Consider the following 20,317-nt stretch of genomic DNA (forward strand, 5'->3'; position numbering starts at 1 on the left):
CGGGAGCTCATAAATTCACACACGTATGCTATGTCTTTTCAGGGCCAGACCCAATTCCAGCTGGTAAAAGAAGTGTCTAGTCACTGAGGCTTTCTGCTCAGCATGTTTGGTCCTGCATGGTCAGGCCTAGTATCTTGAATTCCACGCAAAGGACTGCTGTATTTATGCAGTAAGTTTCAAATGTCAAAGTTCAGTAATTTTTCGCTTTATTGTGAAATTAAGAAAGAGAAAAATATGTTTGTAAAATCTCTACATGAAGCAGAAGGGTTAGGGCTTTTGAATTCCTTCTGAAACAATGAAAATTGTTATTATGCCTAGAAAACCCTCATGGCGGATGTTTGGGAAAAGTGTGTCTGTATGGAGAGGAAGGGAATTTACATACTGTGTTGCTGCTGTAAATATAAAGCTGACCAACGCAGCAGTTCTAATGCAAAGACACTTCCAGGGACAGCCAAGAATAGGATGATAGAATTGATTATTGAGAGCATATACTCTATTCCCAAAATACGTAATTAGAGACAAAATATACAGTGCATAGATAGAAAGACATGGAAGCAACAGCCTCTAATTAACACTGGAAATTAATGTAGACATCAGCCATTATGTTCTGTAAATCTAACTAACTAAAACTGACTTGTAACAAGTCATTAGAATGTCACGAGTTTCTTAAAAAGCATTGGTGTGAATTGTGTGAAAATAGGCACGCTTAGTAAGCGAAATTAACAGATGCTGGTTAAAATTGCTTATTGCCACAATTTTCTGAGGAGTAATGATTGCTTTAGCATGGTAACATTAAGGCAAAAGGTGATCAATGTCAATACTTGAGGATGAGCATGGAGGACTATGATGAGTTGTGTACTGACTGGTCATTCTGATTGGCACTTTGTCCTTCTGTGATCCCACAGGCGGCCGATGAGAATGCAACCAGCAGTGCATGTTAACACAGGGTCATGCAAAAGGAAACCACGGTACCGAACATTTAAAAAAAAAAAAAAATCCTACAAGGGACACAAGTCTTCTTATTGGCTGCAATGTGGGATCATCTGGAATCAATCCAGCTGCTACCATGGGCATTATGGCTGTAAAGATCCTGGTCAGGAAAGTACAGACACAGAAGAGATAAGACTGGAGCAAGGGAAAGAAAAAGCATTCCATTAAAAAGAAAAGAGGCAAACATGATACACAGGGTTACTTTGAATTACCACACAGGACATGTTACAGGGAGAGGTGGATCTGCATCACCCAAGACAGCTCTCCTCAGTGAAAAACTCTTGTCCTTGTAACAGTTTAAATTGCTTTTGAATTTCTAAAAGATACCACTTTTCAGTTGTGAGGCAGCCTGCAATCTGGGTTGGATTTCATCAAGGTATTACTACCTCTAGCAATGCAGAGCAGAGTGCACATTTTTCTTCCCAAGAGACAAACAGGCACATACGTAATGAAATGAAGGATGAAGGTGTATGTTAAGAAATACAGAACAGGACTCTGCCGTGACTACTGGATATTTGCACGGAAAACAGGGTTAGAGGGGACCAGTGTTAAAGATTTTACAAATGTTACATTTGACAGTTTCAAGTTAAAAACCAGTATCGCAGGTGAAATCTTGAAATAACCTCCTGTGCAAGCTACTTGGTTAAAGGGCCTGCGTATCTGTTCCAAAAGAGCCTGCCTTGCTTCACATGCAGAAAGATGCCAACCGCAGGCAGCTAAATACTTTATTTGAAACCTTGCAACTGCTCTAGCAGAAACACTTCCTAGCTGGCTAGCAGCAAGACTGTTTCTTTGTAAGAGTTCAGCACTTTCACTACGCATTATTCGATTCATGCAACTTAGAGGCTGAGAGAGCGCGCTGGCTAGGAGCTCTATGCCCAGCCAGCCCCACACAAACCTGCCAACACACCTTCATCCGTACCTGGAACACCCTCTGTTTTTCTAAGGGTTCTCCTCAGAGGTTCTCCCTTGTGCCAAATATTTTTTTGAACTGTGGACTAATGTCAATTAAAGATTAAGTTGAAATCATGAGACATTTCACTTGTGACCAAATGCAGCTCTCCCCAACATAGTCACTCTAACTGCTATTCTTCGATTAAAAATAAAAACAAGCAAACATTGTTGTATCATTAGCAGTAGGTAGGATTTCTATTTTTATGCATTATGGCACGGTCCCTGAGCTGCAGGAATGAGACAGACACATCAGCTTTTGTAGACTGCAAGAATAGGAAGAAAACTTATGGCTGTTTCAGGCATTACATCAGTGACAAACAAGCACGTATCCTTAAAGAGAAAACAAAAGGGCGTTTTCTGCTCAAAACAGAGGGATCATTTTTAATCCTTGGACTTTTCCTCCTCTGTAAAGCCTCCTGGTTAAATTATTTCATCAAAACTCTGACATGTGATGCGGTAGAGACAAATGTAGAAAGCAGCCTGAAATCAGAACTCGGTTAGAGTTTGCTGCAAACATGCAAACCCTGGGAGTGAAAAATTGTTGATTTCTGTAACTTCTTTTCCTTTCTTTATGGGGATGCAGCACAGAATCACCTGAGCACATCTTAGATGGCACAGACTACATATACGCATGTCTCACTCCCTGAGATACGGCATGGTCGAGGACACAATGGGCACGTCGCACAGGCAAGCATAAAACTTCTCTTGAGAGGGTAGCAACAGTGTCTCCTATTCTTGTACTTCAGCTTTTTGTTTAATCAGGAGGAAAAGTCTGAAATGGAGGGAAAAGCAACCCTACTTTCATTTGTAAAGGCACTCTGCATGCAGATACCAGCATTACAAGTTTTCATCACGTCATTAGGTATGGAGAGTTTACGTGCCTGTGTGTTACCCAGGCAGCCATATAACGAGGTGCTGACAGCATCCTGCCTGGGAGAGGGCAGGGACTGCAGGAGGGGTGATGTAACAGGGCAGAACTGATGCTACACTTGGGTTCTTTGTTCTTCCCAGCAATGAAATTTCCTGGTTTTTTAAAGCCCATCTACAAGTACACTGTTGACAACACACACCGAGAGGAGGAGAGGAAGAAAATAAAACCACACTAGACAAATCCTATCCAGACCGGCTGCAAGAATAAAACAAACCTGAAAACTATTACTGTCCTTCAGGTTACTTCAGTAGATGGTTTTATCTTCCCTTATTTAATGGGATGGCTAAATGAAGAGAGAGGAGAAAGAAACCTCGGGACCGAGCATGACAGCTAAAGAAAGTCATTTCATCTTAACAGCAGGTTCAATATGTGCTTCCACTCTCTGGCAGAAGAGGACTCTTGCCTTTTCTGAAAGGGGCCAAAACAAGATCTTATGTTTTATTGTGTGTGGTTTTAGTTACGTGAATTTAACATGGAATCTAAGAAACAGAAAGATTAGACAGGGGTCTGAAAACGTACATTGATTGAGTGGTCTGATGCTCAACGGGTTTTTACTAATAAATTAACTGAGAGGAAGCAAGCACGGAGATAACTGGTTGAGAACACTTATGGTGCCTCCTGCCATGGCTCCCTGCATTGCTTAACGCACATACACAGAAGGCAGAGTCAAAGCTAATACCTCGTCAGCATGTGCTCTGTCTTACAATATCTATTTACATTTTTATGCTGCCTTTGCTTCATAAATCAAGCACGGAAACCACAATCAACACAAACTATATAAGCTGAAACCATCCATCCTCCACAATGGGATAAGCTTTAAAAATTTGAAAGAAAAGAGAAGCTTTACAGCGGAGATCTTGTGAGGCAAAGTATTACTATTATCACGATTGCAGAATGAAAACTTAAGTCCAAACTCAAAGTGTATTTTGTAATCATGTGAGAGGAAAACTTCTCTCAGCAAACAAAGCAGCACAGACAGAAGCTGGAGTCTACTGAAAATAATCAAAAGTGCCCTCCTGACTTTATGGTGGTTTGGATCGGTCCACGTCTTCCAGTGGGACTTACCCTCACAGGGCTGCTGCTATTATTAAACAAGGACTGAAGGTTATGGGCATGGGGACAGGATGGAAGAGCTTTTTATGTGGGAACAAATGACTGTTCCAAAATAATTTATGCAGTTAAAAAAGTTAAGCTTCCAGTATCACAAAAATCCAAAGACTTGCTATAAGGTTACAAGACTTAATCTGGAATAAATAAATGTACAAGGAGGGAGTTTCAACAGACAAATGGATTGGCTAATACTGTGGTTTTATAATTGATATACTAGTAAATGCACACCTCTGACGGTAAGCTTTGGGTTTGGACAGCAACATTAAATACTTCACCAGAAGAAGGTGGGGTTCTTTATAGCCAAGAAAGCTGGCATCCTCTCCAGCAGCCAATTTGTTCAGCAAACAAAAGGGTTTTGTGCTGTACACATAGTGCAAGTTGGGGTCTAAAGGCTTAGGTTAACAGGGAAACAGGCCCAGCGAGGTCACACAGAAGCCTCATGGGCTCTCCACGCCCAACTGCTACAGGTCTGCAGTGGGAGTTACTTGTGAACAATACTCTTTATGTGTCTTCTGAGATGACCTGGGGGGCAGCGGTTTCTGTCACTCCACCACCCTAGGATCTGTGTGTTAAGGAACTGGGACTTGCACTTGCACAGGAGCATTGTTCCTACAACCCTTGCACACTGAGATCTGGCACGGACTTCAGTTTTGAGCACACAGGACAGGCTGAACAGTGCTTTGGATTAGACCACAATTAGTAGCACCTCCCCTTGGAGTGTGACTACGTGGCCCAGACAAGAAAATTCTCTAGGAGGATCACGTGTCTGTGTTTAAAAGCTCACCAGCTCATACCAGACATGATAAAACATTGCAACACATGCTCTTTTGGTTAGCCTGAATGGCATACTTGAGAAGGAACATTAGAACTCGAGCGGGCTTCTTGGGCACACCAGTCTGGCCCATAAACACAAGCACACAGAGTACTGTTGGATTCCCTCCTGCTGTCTGCACGTAGGAAGCAAAAGGTACCACGGGAAATAATCTGGGACTGAAAGTTGACCCAGAACTAGGCAAAAGTTTTGGCCAAAGCCAACTGCTGTTTCATGGTACTTGCCAAGTGCTCCTTCAATGTTTCTCCCATTAGGAGATGTGGTTATCCTAATTTTTAAATTCTTTACAATTGTCCTGCCCATTAGAAACATTTATTATTTGCAAACTATATCCAGTATCTATAGAAAATATGCTACTTACAGTCGTTTGATTCCAGATTCAGGCTGAGTTGAGGGTTTTGACTGAATTATGGGTGTAGGTTGAGGGGATCTAGTTTCTTCTTCTGTTTCCTCACTTGAAAGAAAGAAAAGATAATTAATGTTCTCCTCCCAAGCCATGGAAGCACTTTTAAAATTCAATCTGAGGTAGTACTGTTGATGAAGAAATGCAATACAATCTGTTCCAAGCTCATGGAAATCAGTGGGAGATTTTTCTGATGACCAAGGAACAGCACCTAGAACTGGGCCTCCTTTCAATATTTTCTTCCCATTGTGAATAGGAGAGGGAGAAGAGGAATGCATTGAATAAAAGTTCTAGAATTTTCATTTTAGACCCACTCTTATCCTCATTTTTGAAGTTCAAAAGTATTAAATGTTTGTCATCTTTCTAAGATTCAGGGGGAACCGGGGAGTTAGGGAAGGACATAGTTTTTCCCAATTTTGAGGAACCAGATTCAAACTAAAGCCATATGCTTGCAATCTCTATTTTAAGCCTTTGCAGAAATATAAGCTCATTGGACACTATTTAAGAGCACATTTATTGTTTCTAGACTTGCCCTATGGCTCCTCTGTGTATAGCATGCAACAGGAGAGGAGATCAAACCTACCTTTTGTAATATAAAAGCTCCTCTTGAAGTAAAAACACTTTAGATTTCAATTCATTCCTCTCATGAAGGACATCCCGGAGCTCCTGCAAGGTGAATCTTGGACGATTTGGATCTTTTAAGTCCATTGCCATCTTTTCTGACTCTGAGAGGCACTCATCATTGTTTGGTTCTGTCTAGGGAGTGAAACACAGGCTTTAAATTCTCCGTGCGAGTGCATGTCTGAGGACTTTAAAGTATTTATCAGTCTAGTTCCCAAGCTCTTCTTTTCAGCACTATTAAATCCTCTTTTAAGAGAAACATAGCAATTTTAAGAGAAAGAAATGTAGATGGAATTTGTTTTTCATGTTGTGCTAGTTTTGGCTGGGATAGAGTTAATTTTCTTCATAGTAGCCAGTACGGGGCTGTGTTTTGGATTTGTGCTGACAACAGTGCTGATAACACAGGGATGGTTTCGTTACTGCTGAGCAGTGCTTACACAGAGCCAAGGCCTTTGCTGGTCCTCACACCACCCCACCAGTGAGTAGCTGGGGGTGCACAAGGAGTTGGAGGGGACACAGCCAGGACAGCTGACCCCAGCTGATCTAAGGGATATCCCATACCATATGACATCACGCTCAGCAGATAAAGCTGGAGGAAGGAGGAAGGGGAAGACGTTCAGACTGATGGCGTTTGTGTTCCCAAGTAACTGTTACGTGTGATGGAGCCCTGCTTTCCTGGGGATGGCTGAATACCTGCCTGCCCATGGGAAGTGGGGAATTAATTCCTTGGTTTGCTTTGCTTGTGTGCAGGGCTTTTGCTTTCCCTATTAACCTGTCTTTATCTCAACCCACAAGTTTTCTCACTTTTACTCTTCTGATTCTCTCCCCCATCCCACCAGAGGGGAGAGAGCAAGCAGCTGCGTGGGGCTGAGCTGCCGGCTGGGGTTAAACCGTGACACATGTGAAGACTGCCAGCAAGGACAGCTCAGTGACGTGATCACTTTGTTCTTTCCTGTGCAGAGGTTGACAGATGACAGACACAGGGCTGGTGAGATGTGGCAAGCCTCTGAAAGATGACCTGAGCTCCGTTTTACCTCTCTTCACCTGGTGTTCAGGTGAAGCTTTCAAAAGAGGAAGACCTTAGTGTGGTGACCTACAATCAAAGCTCTGTGCTCACAGGAATCTTTCAGAGTTACATGTTTGGGAAAACAAACAAACACCAATTGTTTCCAGCAGGCCTGAACACAGGATCCAACCTGAGTCACCTTATAGGTGATAAGTTTTCTTGTGGAGAAATTCCTGTGGAATCCAGACTGCCAGAAAGTCCACTGAAAATGTATAGTGCAGTTTTTGATCCACAAGTCAGTTTAAGGAAGTCATACTTTTAACAAATGGGGTAAATCAAAATCACCTTTTTATATAAACACTGAAAAAACTGCATAGCAAAGATCATGACAGTTCCTTCCAGCTCCTCCCACAAAGAGAAAGTTCCTCTGGATGTAAACATATTAAGTGGAGATTTAAGTTTATATCCCCTTACTGCCTTTATTAAAAAACCCAGGATTGGTGTTAGCACCAGGATCTAGCTACAAAGTAGAAGAAAACTGCAGGTGAAAGCTAGATGAGGCATTTATACCTCATATATTTCTCTTCTTTTCCTCTGAGAAGAGTTCACTGGAAGCTTGGAGGAATTTTATCTCCCACCACCCAGTTTCTGTGGCTTCTAAGAAGCCAGAACTTGCACTCTAGGCACATGGCTGGATTCCCAGGCCTGTGGGGCTGCTTTCTGTCACCCAGGCACACTCTAGCATTTGCACAGAAGTATTTGGCCCTAACTGCTTGTCAAAGTGTGGTCTGTATAAACACAGCACACAGAAGACCATCGTTCAGGTCCTCTGCTGTTGTTCCACTCGGTGGCTGCACAGAGCTGAGGACCAGTTAATGAGAAATCACAAGCTTCTGGGAAACGTACTCAGAATCAAGATGCTGAAAAGCAGCTCCAAGCCTTTAGAGGTCTGCAGGATTTCTAACAATACAAATAAATGCAGGGCACTCTGTTCCAGCAAAGTACATTTGAAATGTAGCAAAGTACATTTGAAATGTGATGCTTTTTGCAAGGACTGACTAGGGGCCAGCACATGAAATCAGAGATGCCAGCAGCCAGGTCAGCCACCCGTCCTCCTAGCAGGATGCAGAGATCAGAGTCTCAGAGCTCCTGAGTTGCAGTGATGCCTCATTGGGATACAAGCTGGAAATTTGAGGAGTTAAGTACTGGAATTCTTAAACAGAGTCTATTTTTTGTAAGCCTGATCTACCCTCTTTTGAGCTCGTGTGTTTGTGAAACAGTTATCTATTGATATATGATTTCAGGTTAAACGTGGCTGGGCTAAGGTTGATGCAATATCAATTTCTACAGCAGGGACTGCAGTCCTTGTCCTGCAAAGACAAAGCAGCAGAGCAATGCTCGCTTGTCCATTCCTTTGATTCATCCCATTCATCCAAATCCATTTCTTCACAATACAATAAATAAAGACTGATGCAACCTAACAAGAGATTCAAAGGAAATTACTCAAACACTTTTCCTTTTCTTCACCCCTTTAGATTACAGTCTGACCTGATGCCTCGTCTTTTGCTTGTATATTTGCCCTGCACCTTTACCCAAATAAACTATTTTTCCTAGATTTAGCTCAAATCAGCAAAGACTGAGCAGCCTGTAGCCAATGCAAATGTACTTGTCTGAAGCCAACAAGCAATGTCCATTCCAGAGCACGCAGCTATTCTAGCTTTCTGCTTGCCACTGCAATTCCTGTCTAACCATCATCCTGGCAGAGAGAGCGGGGAACGGCTCTAATTAGAAGAGGCGCCATTGCCATGGAACTGATGAGTTAGAGAGAGGTGAAGAATGCGTCCTTTCTCTCCAGAGACTGAAGACACTTTCACTCTTGCTGGCTCTAGGCCTAGGCTCCACAGCCCCATTTACAAAGCTGGGTGTCCTGGCTGAATTAACAGCAGTGAAATCATCCTTTTCATTATTAATACAGTGCTTGCCCAATTCAGCAGTGACATGTGAACACAGCACTGGCTGTCACATTCCAGGAGGGACCAGGGTACCCCATCAACCTTTGCCTCTGCTTCTTGATGTATATTCCTGCCTACTACAAGTGAATTGGGTGTTTCACTCTCTGCTGCAGTCTATAAGGCATTTAAAATGCCGCTTGGTACTGGAGCTCTTATCAACGCATCCAGCCAAACAGCTCTATATGACAGTGCTCCTCTAAATTCTCTCACATCATGACACCCCTTATCATATTTTGTACCCTTCTAATTGCAGGATTAGGAAAGGAAATACAGCACATTTGCTTTAGTAAGACAGTAGTGTCATGCGCAAAGAAAAATAATAACCATAAAGAGAACTAAGGGATGCAACAAATCAGAGATGCATCTTTTCTTCAGGAAGCTCCCCTCAAGTTTGCATTCCTACTGCTCTGACATCAGCACGAAGTCAATTTGCAGCTTGTCACTTTGCCTGTTCCTGCAAGTACTTGAGTATGCAAACAGTAACATTTGCTTTTCATGAACATTTGTGCTAGTAACACTTCACTGCACAAATTCTAATAGGAAGTGCATGCTGGTTTTGAATGAGATAGAGTTCATTTTCTTCATAGTAGCTGGTAGAAGGCTATGTTTTGGATTTGTAGGGATGGCTGAACACCTGCCTGTGATGCGCAGTGGTGAATGAATTCCTTGGTTTGCTTTGCCTGTGTGGGTGTCTTTTGCTTTCCCTATTAAACTGTCTTTATCTCAACCCACAAGTTTTTTCACTTTTACTCTTCCGATTCTCTCCCCTGTCCCAACGGGGTGGGGGAGTGAGCGAGCAGCTGCGTGGGGCTGAGCTGCCGGCTGGGGTTAAACCACGACAAAGCAAAAGCAGAAATAAGGCCAAAGCTGGTTCCTCTAAAAGGTGCCTTCCAATATTTATATGTCAATTTGGTGGCGATGGACCAGCTTAGCCTTGACAGATCAAAAGTGTCATAAGCACTGTGAGGACCAAGTGTGCAGAGTTCTGCATTGCTTCTGGGACAGCTTCTGACACAATTTCTTTTCTACTATGGTTCACAGACCTCCACCGTCACAGTGCATGGCACCTTTGGGAACCATTAGGGCTTGCATATTTGCATACTCTGCAAAGCTTGAGCTATTTGTCAGCTGGTTATCTTTTGGAAAACCCAGACTGAGGGATCAGTTTGTTTTCCTTTGGGGGAAGGGGTTGATGTGTACAAACAAAATGAAGCCAAGCATACTAACGCAGCACTACCAAAACACTATCTGCCTCCAACACAAACTGACAGCTGATACTCCAGAGATTTTGGATAGCTTCATGGTGTTTTTAGTAGAACACTCTCTTTTGAAGCAATGATTTGTTCTGGTATGTGGTGAATTCTGCAGCCTAGTGCATGACTCAAAGGTAACACTTCCTAGGACACATGATGGGTACCCAAGTCTAAGGGGGAAAGCTGTTCTCTGATGGCGCTCTCTCCCACTGCTAACACGTGCTGCCACTCTGCCTGCTGTGAGACTGGTTCCCTCCTTTAGGAAGGGGGGGTCTGTTCCACTGGGTCATCACCCACCCTAGCAGGCCCTTTCCTGTCACAGTGCGATGAGTGACGTTGCCCTCTCTATATCATATCTGAACACAAGATGCTGTGTTCATTGTCTCTGATGCGTATCAATCATGTTTATCCAAAGAAGAGGTACTTGGTATGAAGTCCAAAGCTTTTTAAAAGGCTGTTTAAAAAGTGATTTAAAGTGCCTCTTACCTTTACTTCCTCCCCATTTTGGCTGTCCTCATCCTGCAGTTTTTCTCTGAGTTTCCCCAGCTCTGCTCGCAGGTTGCCCATCTCCTGCTCCTTGGTTTGCAGATATGCTTCTAACTCCACCTTCTGCTCAATCAGCGCCTTCCCCTGAGCTTCAACAACGGTGATCCGGTGCCGCAGGTCATGGTTAATTTTCATTAACCTGTTCTGTTGCTGCTGAAGCTGCAAAACATTGATGCAATAGGTCAACATCCATTCGGCTGTCAGCTATGGTGGCCAAGTCCCAAACATCACGTTAAAGAAAAAGTAGTGGGTTCCTGTTGAAATTAATCTGGAAAATTCTCCTCCCCTCCTCCTCTTCCTCACCCCCAGATTATTTTTTTTTAATATCTAATTATCTACTACACTCGCAGTCACCAAAATTTAATTGGTTTCTAGAGTAAAGAGGCATTTTTCCACTAGCACAGGGAATTCTCCAGCTAAAAGCAAATCCATCATTTCTGATGTTATGTTTCAAAAAAGCAAAGTTCAAGGATAGGGTGGCTTATGGGATTCTGAATCAAATCTTAACCCAGAGTAGAAGAGAGAAAGACAAGACAGAGGAATCCTTAGTATTCAATTTATAAGTACTTTGCTTTGAGCTCTGAGGCTCTCTCATAAGGCAGGATGTGACCTGCTGGGCATTGTATGGAGAGCACCAATTTGAAAGGCCACGGCACCTGCCAGAGGCACTTGGGTAGAGCAGAGATCATCTAGGTCTGGCTCACTAGCACCAGAAAAGTCCCATGGCCTAAGGAGATGAGGCAGTGTGAGGATGGGAAGCAAAATATGGGTAAGGAGGTCATTCCTCCTGACACAGAAAGAACCAAGACATCATGTGACTCCCAAAGTCACAGTGGAGTCTGTGATTCATCGAAGAATAAACCTGGATCTCTTGTGCTATGGTCCCCAGGGCCACCCATCCTCTCAATGACCTTCTATTCACTGCTGGCAAAAGTAAGTGACCTGGGCTGAGCTCAGGCCCCTTCCTCCTACCCCCTTCCATGTGCAAAGAGGTAATCCACATCACATCCCTGGTGTGGGTACGTGTGTGGAGCCTCCGCTGCCAAACTCTGCAGAGAGTGTATGTAAAATACACAGTAGCCTGCTTACCCACCACAGGGATCTCTGGGTAGGGTGAGACATGGGGCTGCTGAGGATGTTTGCACTGCCAAAGCAGAGAGAGATTCAAGAAGCCAGAGAAAGTTACCTGTCCTGTTCCCATGAAAGGGGAGAGGTATCAGGTCTTTAAGGAAACAAACAAAACAACCTGTCCTTCACCCATCTTCCTCCCTTGTTACACTGGTTTCCAGTCACGTTCCAAGTGTGCCTGGTCCTTCTGAACACAGCAGAGGGTGTGTGTCTGCACCGAATACTGCCTAATCATTTTGACAGTCTCAGTTATGCCAGACACTTCAGTTACTGGACTAATAATCTGGCATTGCTTAGAAATTCTACATTAACTTAAAACTTGAAACCAGGCTATGGAAATATGGGTGAGAAAGAAGAGAAACAGGAAAACTAAGAGCCACTTACAGCCTCTACATCCTCATTTTTAAGTCCAAGTTCCCGGTCCTTTGCTCTGATTTCATCTCTCTGTTTATCTACCACTTCCTTCAGCTTCTTCATGACTTGCCGCTCTCTCTCTGACATTCCTGGTTAAAAAAAGAATATAGAAAACAAACTAAGGACAATCAGGAGCTGCTGAGACTTGAGAACAGTAACAGTGAGAAAAACTTAGGTAAAGACTCTGGAAGTTGCCTGCTAGTAGAATTACAGAGAAGCTGTTGGAAGATGCTTTGAAGGTTACTTCAAGGGTAACAGGGAACAGACATGACACAATCCACTCCATAAAGCCACTGCACACAAACTCCTTAAAAAAGGAACTGACAGTCCTCAGAAACATTTATAACAGTGGAGTGACACTGCTGCCTCTTGCTACCTTGGTAGTTTTACATCAGTGTTCACACTACGCCCCAGGGAGTTTGATTATCCGTGTGATATTATGTACAATCAGCTGGCGAAGACCCTGTGAAAATTGTAAAAAAGATGGTCTGGATCTGCAGCAAGATCTAAACAACATGTCACTGTTATGAATTGCATGTAGATCCAAACCAACTTGAGGTGCACTGGACTAAAATGATTTTATGTTGAAATGCAGTTTTGTGTTGGGTGAAAGGGAGATGAAGCAGGACCTTCAGAGGGTACCTCCACCCTGAATGTTGAACAGAAATTTAGTCTGAATTATGGTCACATATTTTCTCACAGGAAGCATTCTCCCATTACAGAGATAATTGGGAACTGGCACTACAGTGATGGGCTCTTCAGAGCGAACACAGACCAGATGATTTAACTCAGTGAGATGATAAATCTACTACTGTAACTTTTCCTGATAACTGCACAGACATGCAGTTTGATGCTCCTAAACTATCACATAAAATCACGTTGTACAACATCCCATAGGATGGCTTGAAGATGAAAGGCTGTGACCAGGGCAGTGTGTGGCTGCCCAGTCCAAGCAGGAGTTCAAATCCAGGGTCTGCTGCTTGTTATATTACCTTTGGCAAAGTATGTAGTTACTTGGGTCCCCATCTTCCTCCATCTACAGACTGCGAGTGGTGATAATTCACTCACTCCTCTGGGGTGGCTAGAAAGCCACTTCCTTTTTAATATATTAAAGCAGTTCTCACATCCCACATCAGAAATATGCTGCATATACATCAAATGTATCCAACTAGTCAAGTCTCTACTTTCTAACATCAGCTCAGACTTTCTGGTTATGTTCTTCCTTCATCAGAGAAATCCAAAGTTGCTCCCATAAGAGAATGTAGGCTGCATGCCTTTAGGAACTCCAGCTTACAGATCGTCTACAGTTTGAACTGATGGATAATACAGTAAAGCAAGACAAACCTGAGAGAGAGAAAGAAAGGGAGTACTCTTGGTGGATGCACACTCCTGCAGCAGCTGTGGGTTTCCATGCAGGCATAAAAAGCATACCACTGCAAACAGGGGGAATGGCAGCTCTGATCGCTCATTGCTAAAGGACCTAGAATCTCCCAGAGCTGTGGTACAGCAGAGAATAGGTAACTGCTCCGCTGGGAAAAGGACCGGTGATCACGGGTGGCTGGGAATTTGGTTCAGAGGACGTGTTCCTGTCAAACCCCAGAAAGCAGCTGAGTGACATGGTGTTCAGATTCTAGTATTACATTCTCATCCTTTTTAATTCTGTGGTAAGTCTGCCTCTTCTATTTCTGGACCCTGGTCCTTATCATCTCTCTGGTCTAGGTTCTAGTTCTTTGCAGGACAATTTTAATTCTTAGCTATGATAACAGCTAAGACCCACCAGGGAGGACAACTAGACACTGACACACATGACTACTTAACTCTTCTAAAAGATCCACACTCTCCTATCACAACACAAGACTGATACACTACTGAATCCACAAACCCCACTACAGGTTCCTGGATCCGCCCTCTGCAGCCAGTCTCAGGGCTGGGGCCTAAAACATCAGCTGTATTAAAAAAAAAAAAAAACAACCAAAAAAACCCCAACCTACAAACAAAAAACTTTGCCTTGAAGTACAGAGGGACTGCAGTGAAACATGAGAGTGGTAGTTTCACCCCAGTAGGAGCTAGGAATAGTGAGTGCAGCTATATTCATTAGTAGTTGTGAGATGCTTTGAGATCTCCAGATAGCAGGTGCAATTTAAGGAATAAAGTACCATTTCAGTGCTGACTGCTTTTCCTCCCACTGTGCTCATTCTTCTCCCTAACATTTGGTGAACATAAAAGACTTCAATTGTGTGCAGAGATCACTACATTATTCTTTTTATTTCAGGAGGAGGGGAAAAGAAAGGTGGGAAGCGTTTATGAAACAGTCACATCTTCTTCCATTTCCTCAGGCGCTGGGGAAGAGGAGAGGGAAATCTCTAAGTGCCCTAAATGTAAAATAATTATCGCTAAATGATTCAAAGTCTAATATGTTCAAGATCTTAAACGGCACACCCAGTTGGCTTCCCTAGGCACATCCTATGAGCAGCTTCCTGTGGACTGCTGCGATCATAGCATTGTTCAAGCAAGAGAAAAGAAAGCAGCTGAAAAAAAATAAGAAAAAGAAAAAAGGAAAAGAAATGGAAGGAAAAAAAAGAAAAAAGCATCCTTTATGTTCAGGGACCAGTTTACTGTTGTGTTTATACAACATCTATTGCAACAAACCAAAGTGCCAGTCAGGGCCTGTGGCACTACACCACTACCTAAATACTTAGACGCTTGCCTCCACTTTAGAAGGGAATTGTAGGTTCCTTGGCAGCCTAGCACAGGAGGTTCACACAACTGCTGACATCCTGCTGCTTGTCTGTATTACCACAGCCAGTCTGAGACAGCAGCTCCCCTTGCTGCAGTGAAACAGCAGCCTGCTTGTCCTGTTTGACACACGTTGGGTCAAGTTTGCTTCTAGCATATTACTTGGATATCCCAATCAGTCAGCACCATCAAGGAGAGCTCAGTTTGAGCTTGGGAGGAGTAGCATTAATGGATGTTGTAGACTCACCTTTAACCCCTCCTGTGTATTTTGTATTCTGCCACACGTTCTTTCACATGAACCCTGGTCTGCTCAGACTCTGAGCAGACGCCCTCTGTGCAGCACACTCCTGTTTAGATAGGATTGCATCTGCCTCTCTCATAAACACCTTCATTATGCTAAAGGAAGGCTCTGTGAACTCTGATGTGACTATTAATTGGCAAGGATTGAATCTCAAAGGCTTGCACACTCAAATCACTGGCCTCTCTTGCCTACGCTAAAAATAATTCCTTTAACTGTCTGGTGAGTAAGCAGCAAGCTGTTAATCCCAGGGGCTAGCCACTAAGGGGAGACATGATCACAATACTAAATCATGCTGAGATATGAAGACTGGAGTCTGGTCGGTTAGTCCAGCTAAAAAAGTATTTAGGTTGAAAATCTGCCTCCGTAGACTCTATATGTATCAGATCGAATGATGGAGACTGAAAAAAAAGCAGCGTGACTGCTTTTTGACACTATCCAAACAAGTCATTTGAGACAAATCTATACCCGTTCATTAATAACAAAATTTCTTAAAAGAAAAACAGTTGGCTTTGATATAATATGTCCCAATAATAAGATAGGGTTGCTATAAATTAATGTGATTTCACTTAAACTGATGATTTTGGCCAAAGAATATCAGTGATCCCAGAGTCTGATCTCTGGCATGGGTTTATGGGTTTTGTTTGTGTTATTATACTTGGGTAGACACAGTAAAAATAACACAAAAGGCATGCCTGGCATTTGCTTGGCTAGTTGAATGTGAAGAGTATGGCTATATTTAAATACAAGCACATGAGCTGCAGTGAGCTAGATACCCACTGGAAGGAGGGGGGGGGGGGGGGCGGGAAGAGAGAGAAAACAAAGGAGAAGTTGGGTCTTTATAGCAAGATGTCATAGTCTTCATGGTCCGTGACTCACCACTGCCATTCTGAAATTTTGCCTGGAGTTTGTAAGGCTGATGTTGAGCTACTACTTTGCCATTAATCGACTCCTAAATTGAAAGGTTTACATTTGTTTTTAAAAAAAGTGGTGATCTTGAAAGTTTTAACAATTTTTACTTTTTGAAGATTTCATTATATTCCTCCCCAGGGCAAGTTAGCAGTACTCAGCCTCTGGGAGGAAGCAAGTGCAACTTCTGCAGGGCTGGACAGGGTTTCATCCACCTAGAGCATACCTCCATTTAATCCCAACCTCCAGCATCTGGAAAAGGATATCCCTTTGTTCCTAGTGCTCTACTGGAGAGCTGCAATGGCTCAGCTCTGTGGTCTGGTTTTCAGCCTCACCTCTGTGCCTGGGAAGATCATGGAACAGATTATTGGTTGGATAGTCACATCCAGAGGGCAGTGGTCAACGGCTCAATGTCCAGATGGAGATCGGTAACAAGTGATGTCCCTCAGGGGTCCGTATAGGGACCAGTACTGCTTAATATCTTCATCAGTGACACAGACAGGGCAATCAAGTGCACCCTCAGCAAGTTTGCAGATGATACCAAGTTGAGTGGTGTGGTTGACGTGCCTGAGGGATGGGATGCCATCCAGAGGGACCTGGACAAGCTCAACAAGTAGGCCCATGACGTTCACATGAGGTTCAGCAAGGCCAAGTGTAAGGTCCTGCATATCCCTTGGGGCAACACCTGGTATCAATACACGCTGGGGGATGAAGGGATTGAGAGCAGCCCTGCAGAGAAGAACTTGGGAGTACTGGTGGATGAAAAGCTGGGCATGATCTGGCGATGTGCACTTGCAGCCCAGAAAGCTAACCATATCCTGTGCTGCATCAAAAGCAGCTTGACCAGCAGGTTGAGGGAGGGGATTCTGCCCCTCTACTCCGCTCCTGTGAGACCGCCCCTGCAGTGCTGTGGTCCAGCTCTGGAGCCCTCACCACAGGAAAGACATGGAGCTGTTGGAGTGAGTCCAGAGGAGGCCACGAAGATGATCAGAGGGCTGGAGCACCTCTCCTGTGAAGACAGGCTGAGAGAGTTGGGGTTGTTCAGCCTGGAGAAGAGAAGGCTCCCGGGAGAACTTATAGCACCTTCCAGTACTTAAAGGGGGCTTATAAGAAAGATGGGGACAAACTTTATAACAGGGCCTTATTGCTGTTGCAGTAAGACAAGGGACAATGGTCTTAAACTAAGAGAGGGTAGATTTAGACTAGAAAAGGAATTTTTTTTTTTTTTTTTACAATGAGATTGGTGAAACACTGGAACAGGTTGGCCAGAGAGGTGGTAGATGCCCCATCCCTGGAAACATTCAAGGTCAGGTTGGATGGGGCTCTGAGCAACTTAATCTAGTTGAAGATGTCTCTGCTCACTGCAGGGGGGTTGGACTAGATGACCTTTAAAGGTCCCTTCCAACCCATACCATTCTATGATTATAAATCTCTTCACTTATGCTAAACTGGCTATAAGTCCCAAACAAGTGAGGGAACCCTAAAGGCAGGTAAACCAAGTAAAATCAGTCTCTCCTAGAATATCGTGATATTCTCCTAGAATATCACGATGGTGGACTGATATAATTCAGACCAAGAAATCTTGATTTGCTGCTCTACAAACAGTTACCATGAACAGATCAACAGTTGCACTTACTTTTGTGCATAATGGTGTGAAATAAACATTGCTGAATGGATTATTCTGTTTGTATTAGAAAACATAAGGAGGGCTTAAGAATGTTTTTTTGCAAAAGTGCAAACTAAAAAGAAAAACGTGATAGACCAAAAAATGAAGCTAGACTTTACTTTCAGAGATGCTTCTCAGCCAAACAAAACATTGTTCAGTCTTTTCTTTCCCTCCTATCCCCACCTCTTATCAAGTCTTCAGTGTCATCATGTATTCAGAGAGTCTCTATTCATGTAAGAAAAAAACCCCCAACCTCCCATACCCAGGCCTGCATTAATCTATAGGGAAAAAGCCAGAATATCCAGTCAAAATATTTTGATAAAGTATTGCTTTTTATAACAAAAGCAAGTACTGAATTTGAAGTATCAAACTTGCCTTCATGCTTCTGAAATTCCTCTTCTGTGAAATTAATGTCTTTGTGAGACAAGTTTGTCATCAGTTGTTTATTCTCCTCCTGCAGCTGTGCAATTTGGGTAAGAAGGTCCTGTGCTTCCCCTCTCCAGACATCCTCCACCAGTTCTAATTCCTAAAGGGTAGACCGGGACAACACATTTATATTTTTAAACACGTTAGGAGTCTTTGACTGGACTATTTACAGATCGGACTAGTAACAATCCTACTATGATTCTTACAGAAAACAATTAAATGAGACTACTTCGAATTTCTTAGAAGACATCTACTTTATAATGCCAGCATCAAGGAACCAAGTATCAAAGTCTCCTTAGGCTATATGCTGAATGTAAATACGTGAGGAGATAATTCCTGATGCAAACATTTTTGACATGCAAGTTACCAAAAGGATGGCTCCTTATGCCTCATTTTGCTGTGAGGACCAGGTTAAGGAGACTGCTGTGTCAGACAAGATAACCAAATATAAGCAAGAATTACCTCCTGCATCCCAGGAAGCAGCCGCAAAGGCTGTTATAAATGCCCCAGAAACTTCACACAATGTGGGCCAGGGGAGTCAGTGTTAGACACGCTCATTTTGAAAGAGTAGCATCTCTAGTCTAAATTTCTGTTATGAAACAAAGTGTAAAATAATGAGCGCATAATACTGTGCAGCAAACCCTGAACTCCTAGTCCACGTGGTAAAGACAAGACAAAACTGTGCTTCATCTTATATAAATTGTTCTATATGGAATGTCTTCAGTGGCGTCTATGTTAGTCAAAACAACAGCTCCCATTTGTCAGGACACTGTGTGTCAAGAGCAGCTGTCACCAATCCTTGTAAAGGTCAAATTAGGACAAAAAGTATAAAGTCCTCAAGGAAAATCAGTTGTATTTAGAGCTTTACTTGTTCCAAAAGCCTTTGCCATAAATCATAATTCTGCAGTGGGGGGCATGCTCTGCTCCATTTTCATGTATGTGCTTGAAACAAAAAAAGCCACATGCAAATCACTGGAGCCAGGCTGAGTCACTTGCTGACTTTTACATTTATCCCGCACGCCCCTTTCCTACCTAACAACAAAACACATTCAGACAACAACCCCGCCAAGCACAGCTCTAGGCTAAAATAAGCTCTACTGAGAGATTAAAGGATAGCTTTCTGTTTTGAATGTATGCTCTGATAATGGGAAACCATGTTTCTATTGACTTTCGGGTCCAAATGCCATTTCATTCCAGCATTTATTGTTGCATTGCTGTCATTTTATAAAGCCTATAAGCATGTTAAAAGTTTTGCAGAACACACTAGATGACAAAGATTATACATAACATACAGATATTGTGAGCTATGCAGACTTAATTATTATGAAGTAAAGAAAATTTCATGAATCACCTCTATTTTACTTGAAACTCTTTATCTTGAGGGAAAAGAAAATCTGTAATGAAACTTTATATTGCCAAATACCTAGACTATTTACAGTGATGCTGCATATTATAACTCTGTAGCTAAAATAACATGCTGACCTAGTTTAGATAATAAACCAGCACATTCATCAGTTATAAGCATACTGATAAAATAGAATACACACAAGCCCCCAAACTATCTGAACTTGTATCATTTGTGTGGTTGCACTGTAAACACACAACTACATTAAGGTTTGCCTAGGCAAACTTTCTTATTTATTGCTATTGAAGAGCCCAATGAATTGGAGCAGAAATTAACTTCTGAACTCTCATTAGCAGAAGAATCAGACAGAGAAGGCAGATCTACAGGTGGGAAGGTGCCAGCCAGCTCAGGAAACCCCAGGCGATGCTAAGCCAGGTTTATAGACAAGTGTTAAAAATATCATAAACTGATGCTTGCCAAGGACCACTAAAAGCTTGTCTAGGTTGGGTTTTGGAGGCTTTTGGGTCACAAATATTTCTCAGTCTCTGGCTTTTTCTGTTTATCAGTACCTGTCCTGTGAGAGAGTTAGTCTTCAAACCCTCACACTGGAAGACAGATGGATGCGACACTGCTCTTCTATAAGGACTTAGTGCACTGGGAATCAACTTAATGAAAAAAAATACATATGTATCATATATTTTATTTTCCTTTTTAAAATGTTTCCATCAAAGTTTCAT

The 20,317-nt window shown here is 42.8% G+C and overlaps 1 protein-coding gene across 4 annotated transcripts in view; it reads right to left on the minus strand.

Moving 5' to 3' along the window:
- RILPL1 (Rab interacting lysosomal protein like 1) overlaps positions 1–20,317 on the minus strand; it is a 29,443-nt gene that overhangs the window by 4,389 nt on the left and 4,737 nt on the right. For 2 of the 4 annotated variants that reach the window (XM_075769327.1, XM_075769329.1), the window contains exons 2-7: positions 18,185–18,335; positions 12,171–12,289; positions 10,599–10,817; positions 5,804–5,976; positions 5,179–5,271; positions 1,003–1,090 (exon numbers count right to left, since the gene is read on the minus strand). In XM_075769327.1, the coding sequence (XP_075625442.1) occupies positions 1,003–1,090; positions 5,179–5,271; positions 5,804–5,976; positions 10,599–10,817; positions 12,171–12,289; positions 18,185–18,335 (843 nt within the window). The remainder of the gene's footprint in view (positions 1–1,002; positions 1,091–5,178; positions 5,272–5,803; positions 5,977–10,598; positions 10,818–12,170; positions 12,290–18,184; positions 18,336–20,317) is intronic. The other 2 variants (XM_075769328.1, XM_075769326.1) reach the window with 1 other exon arrangement.

The sequence above is a fragment of the Balearica regulorum genome, chromosome 17 (genome assembly GCF_011004875.1).
Source record: "Balearica regulorum gibbericeps isolate bBalReg1 chromosome 17, bBalReg1.pri, whole genome shotgun sequence".
Taxonomy (NCBI): Eukaryota; Metazoa; Chordata; class Aves; order Gruiformes; family Gruidae; genus Balearica; species Balearica regulorum.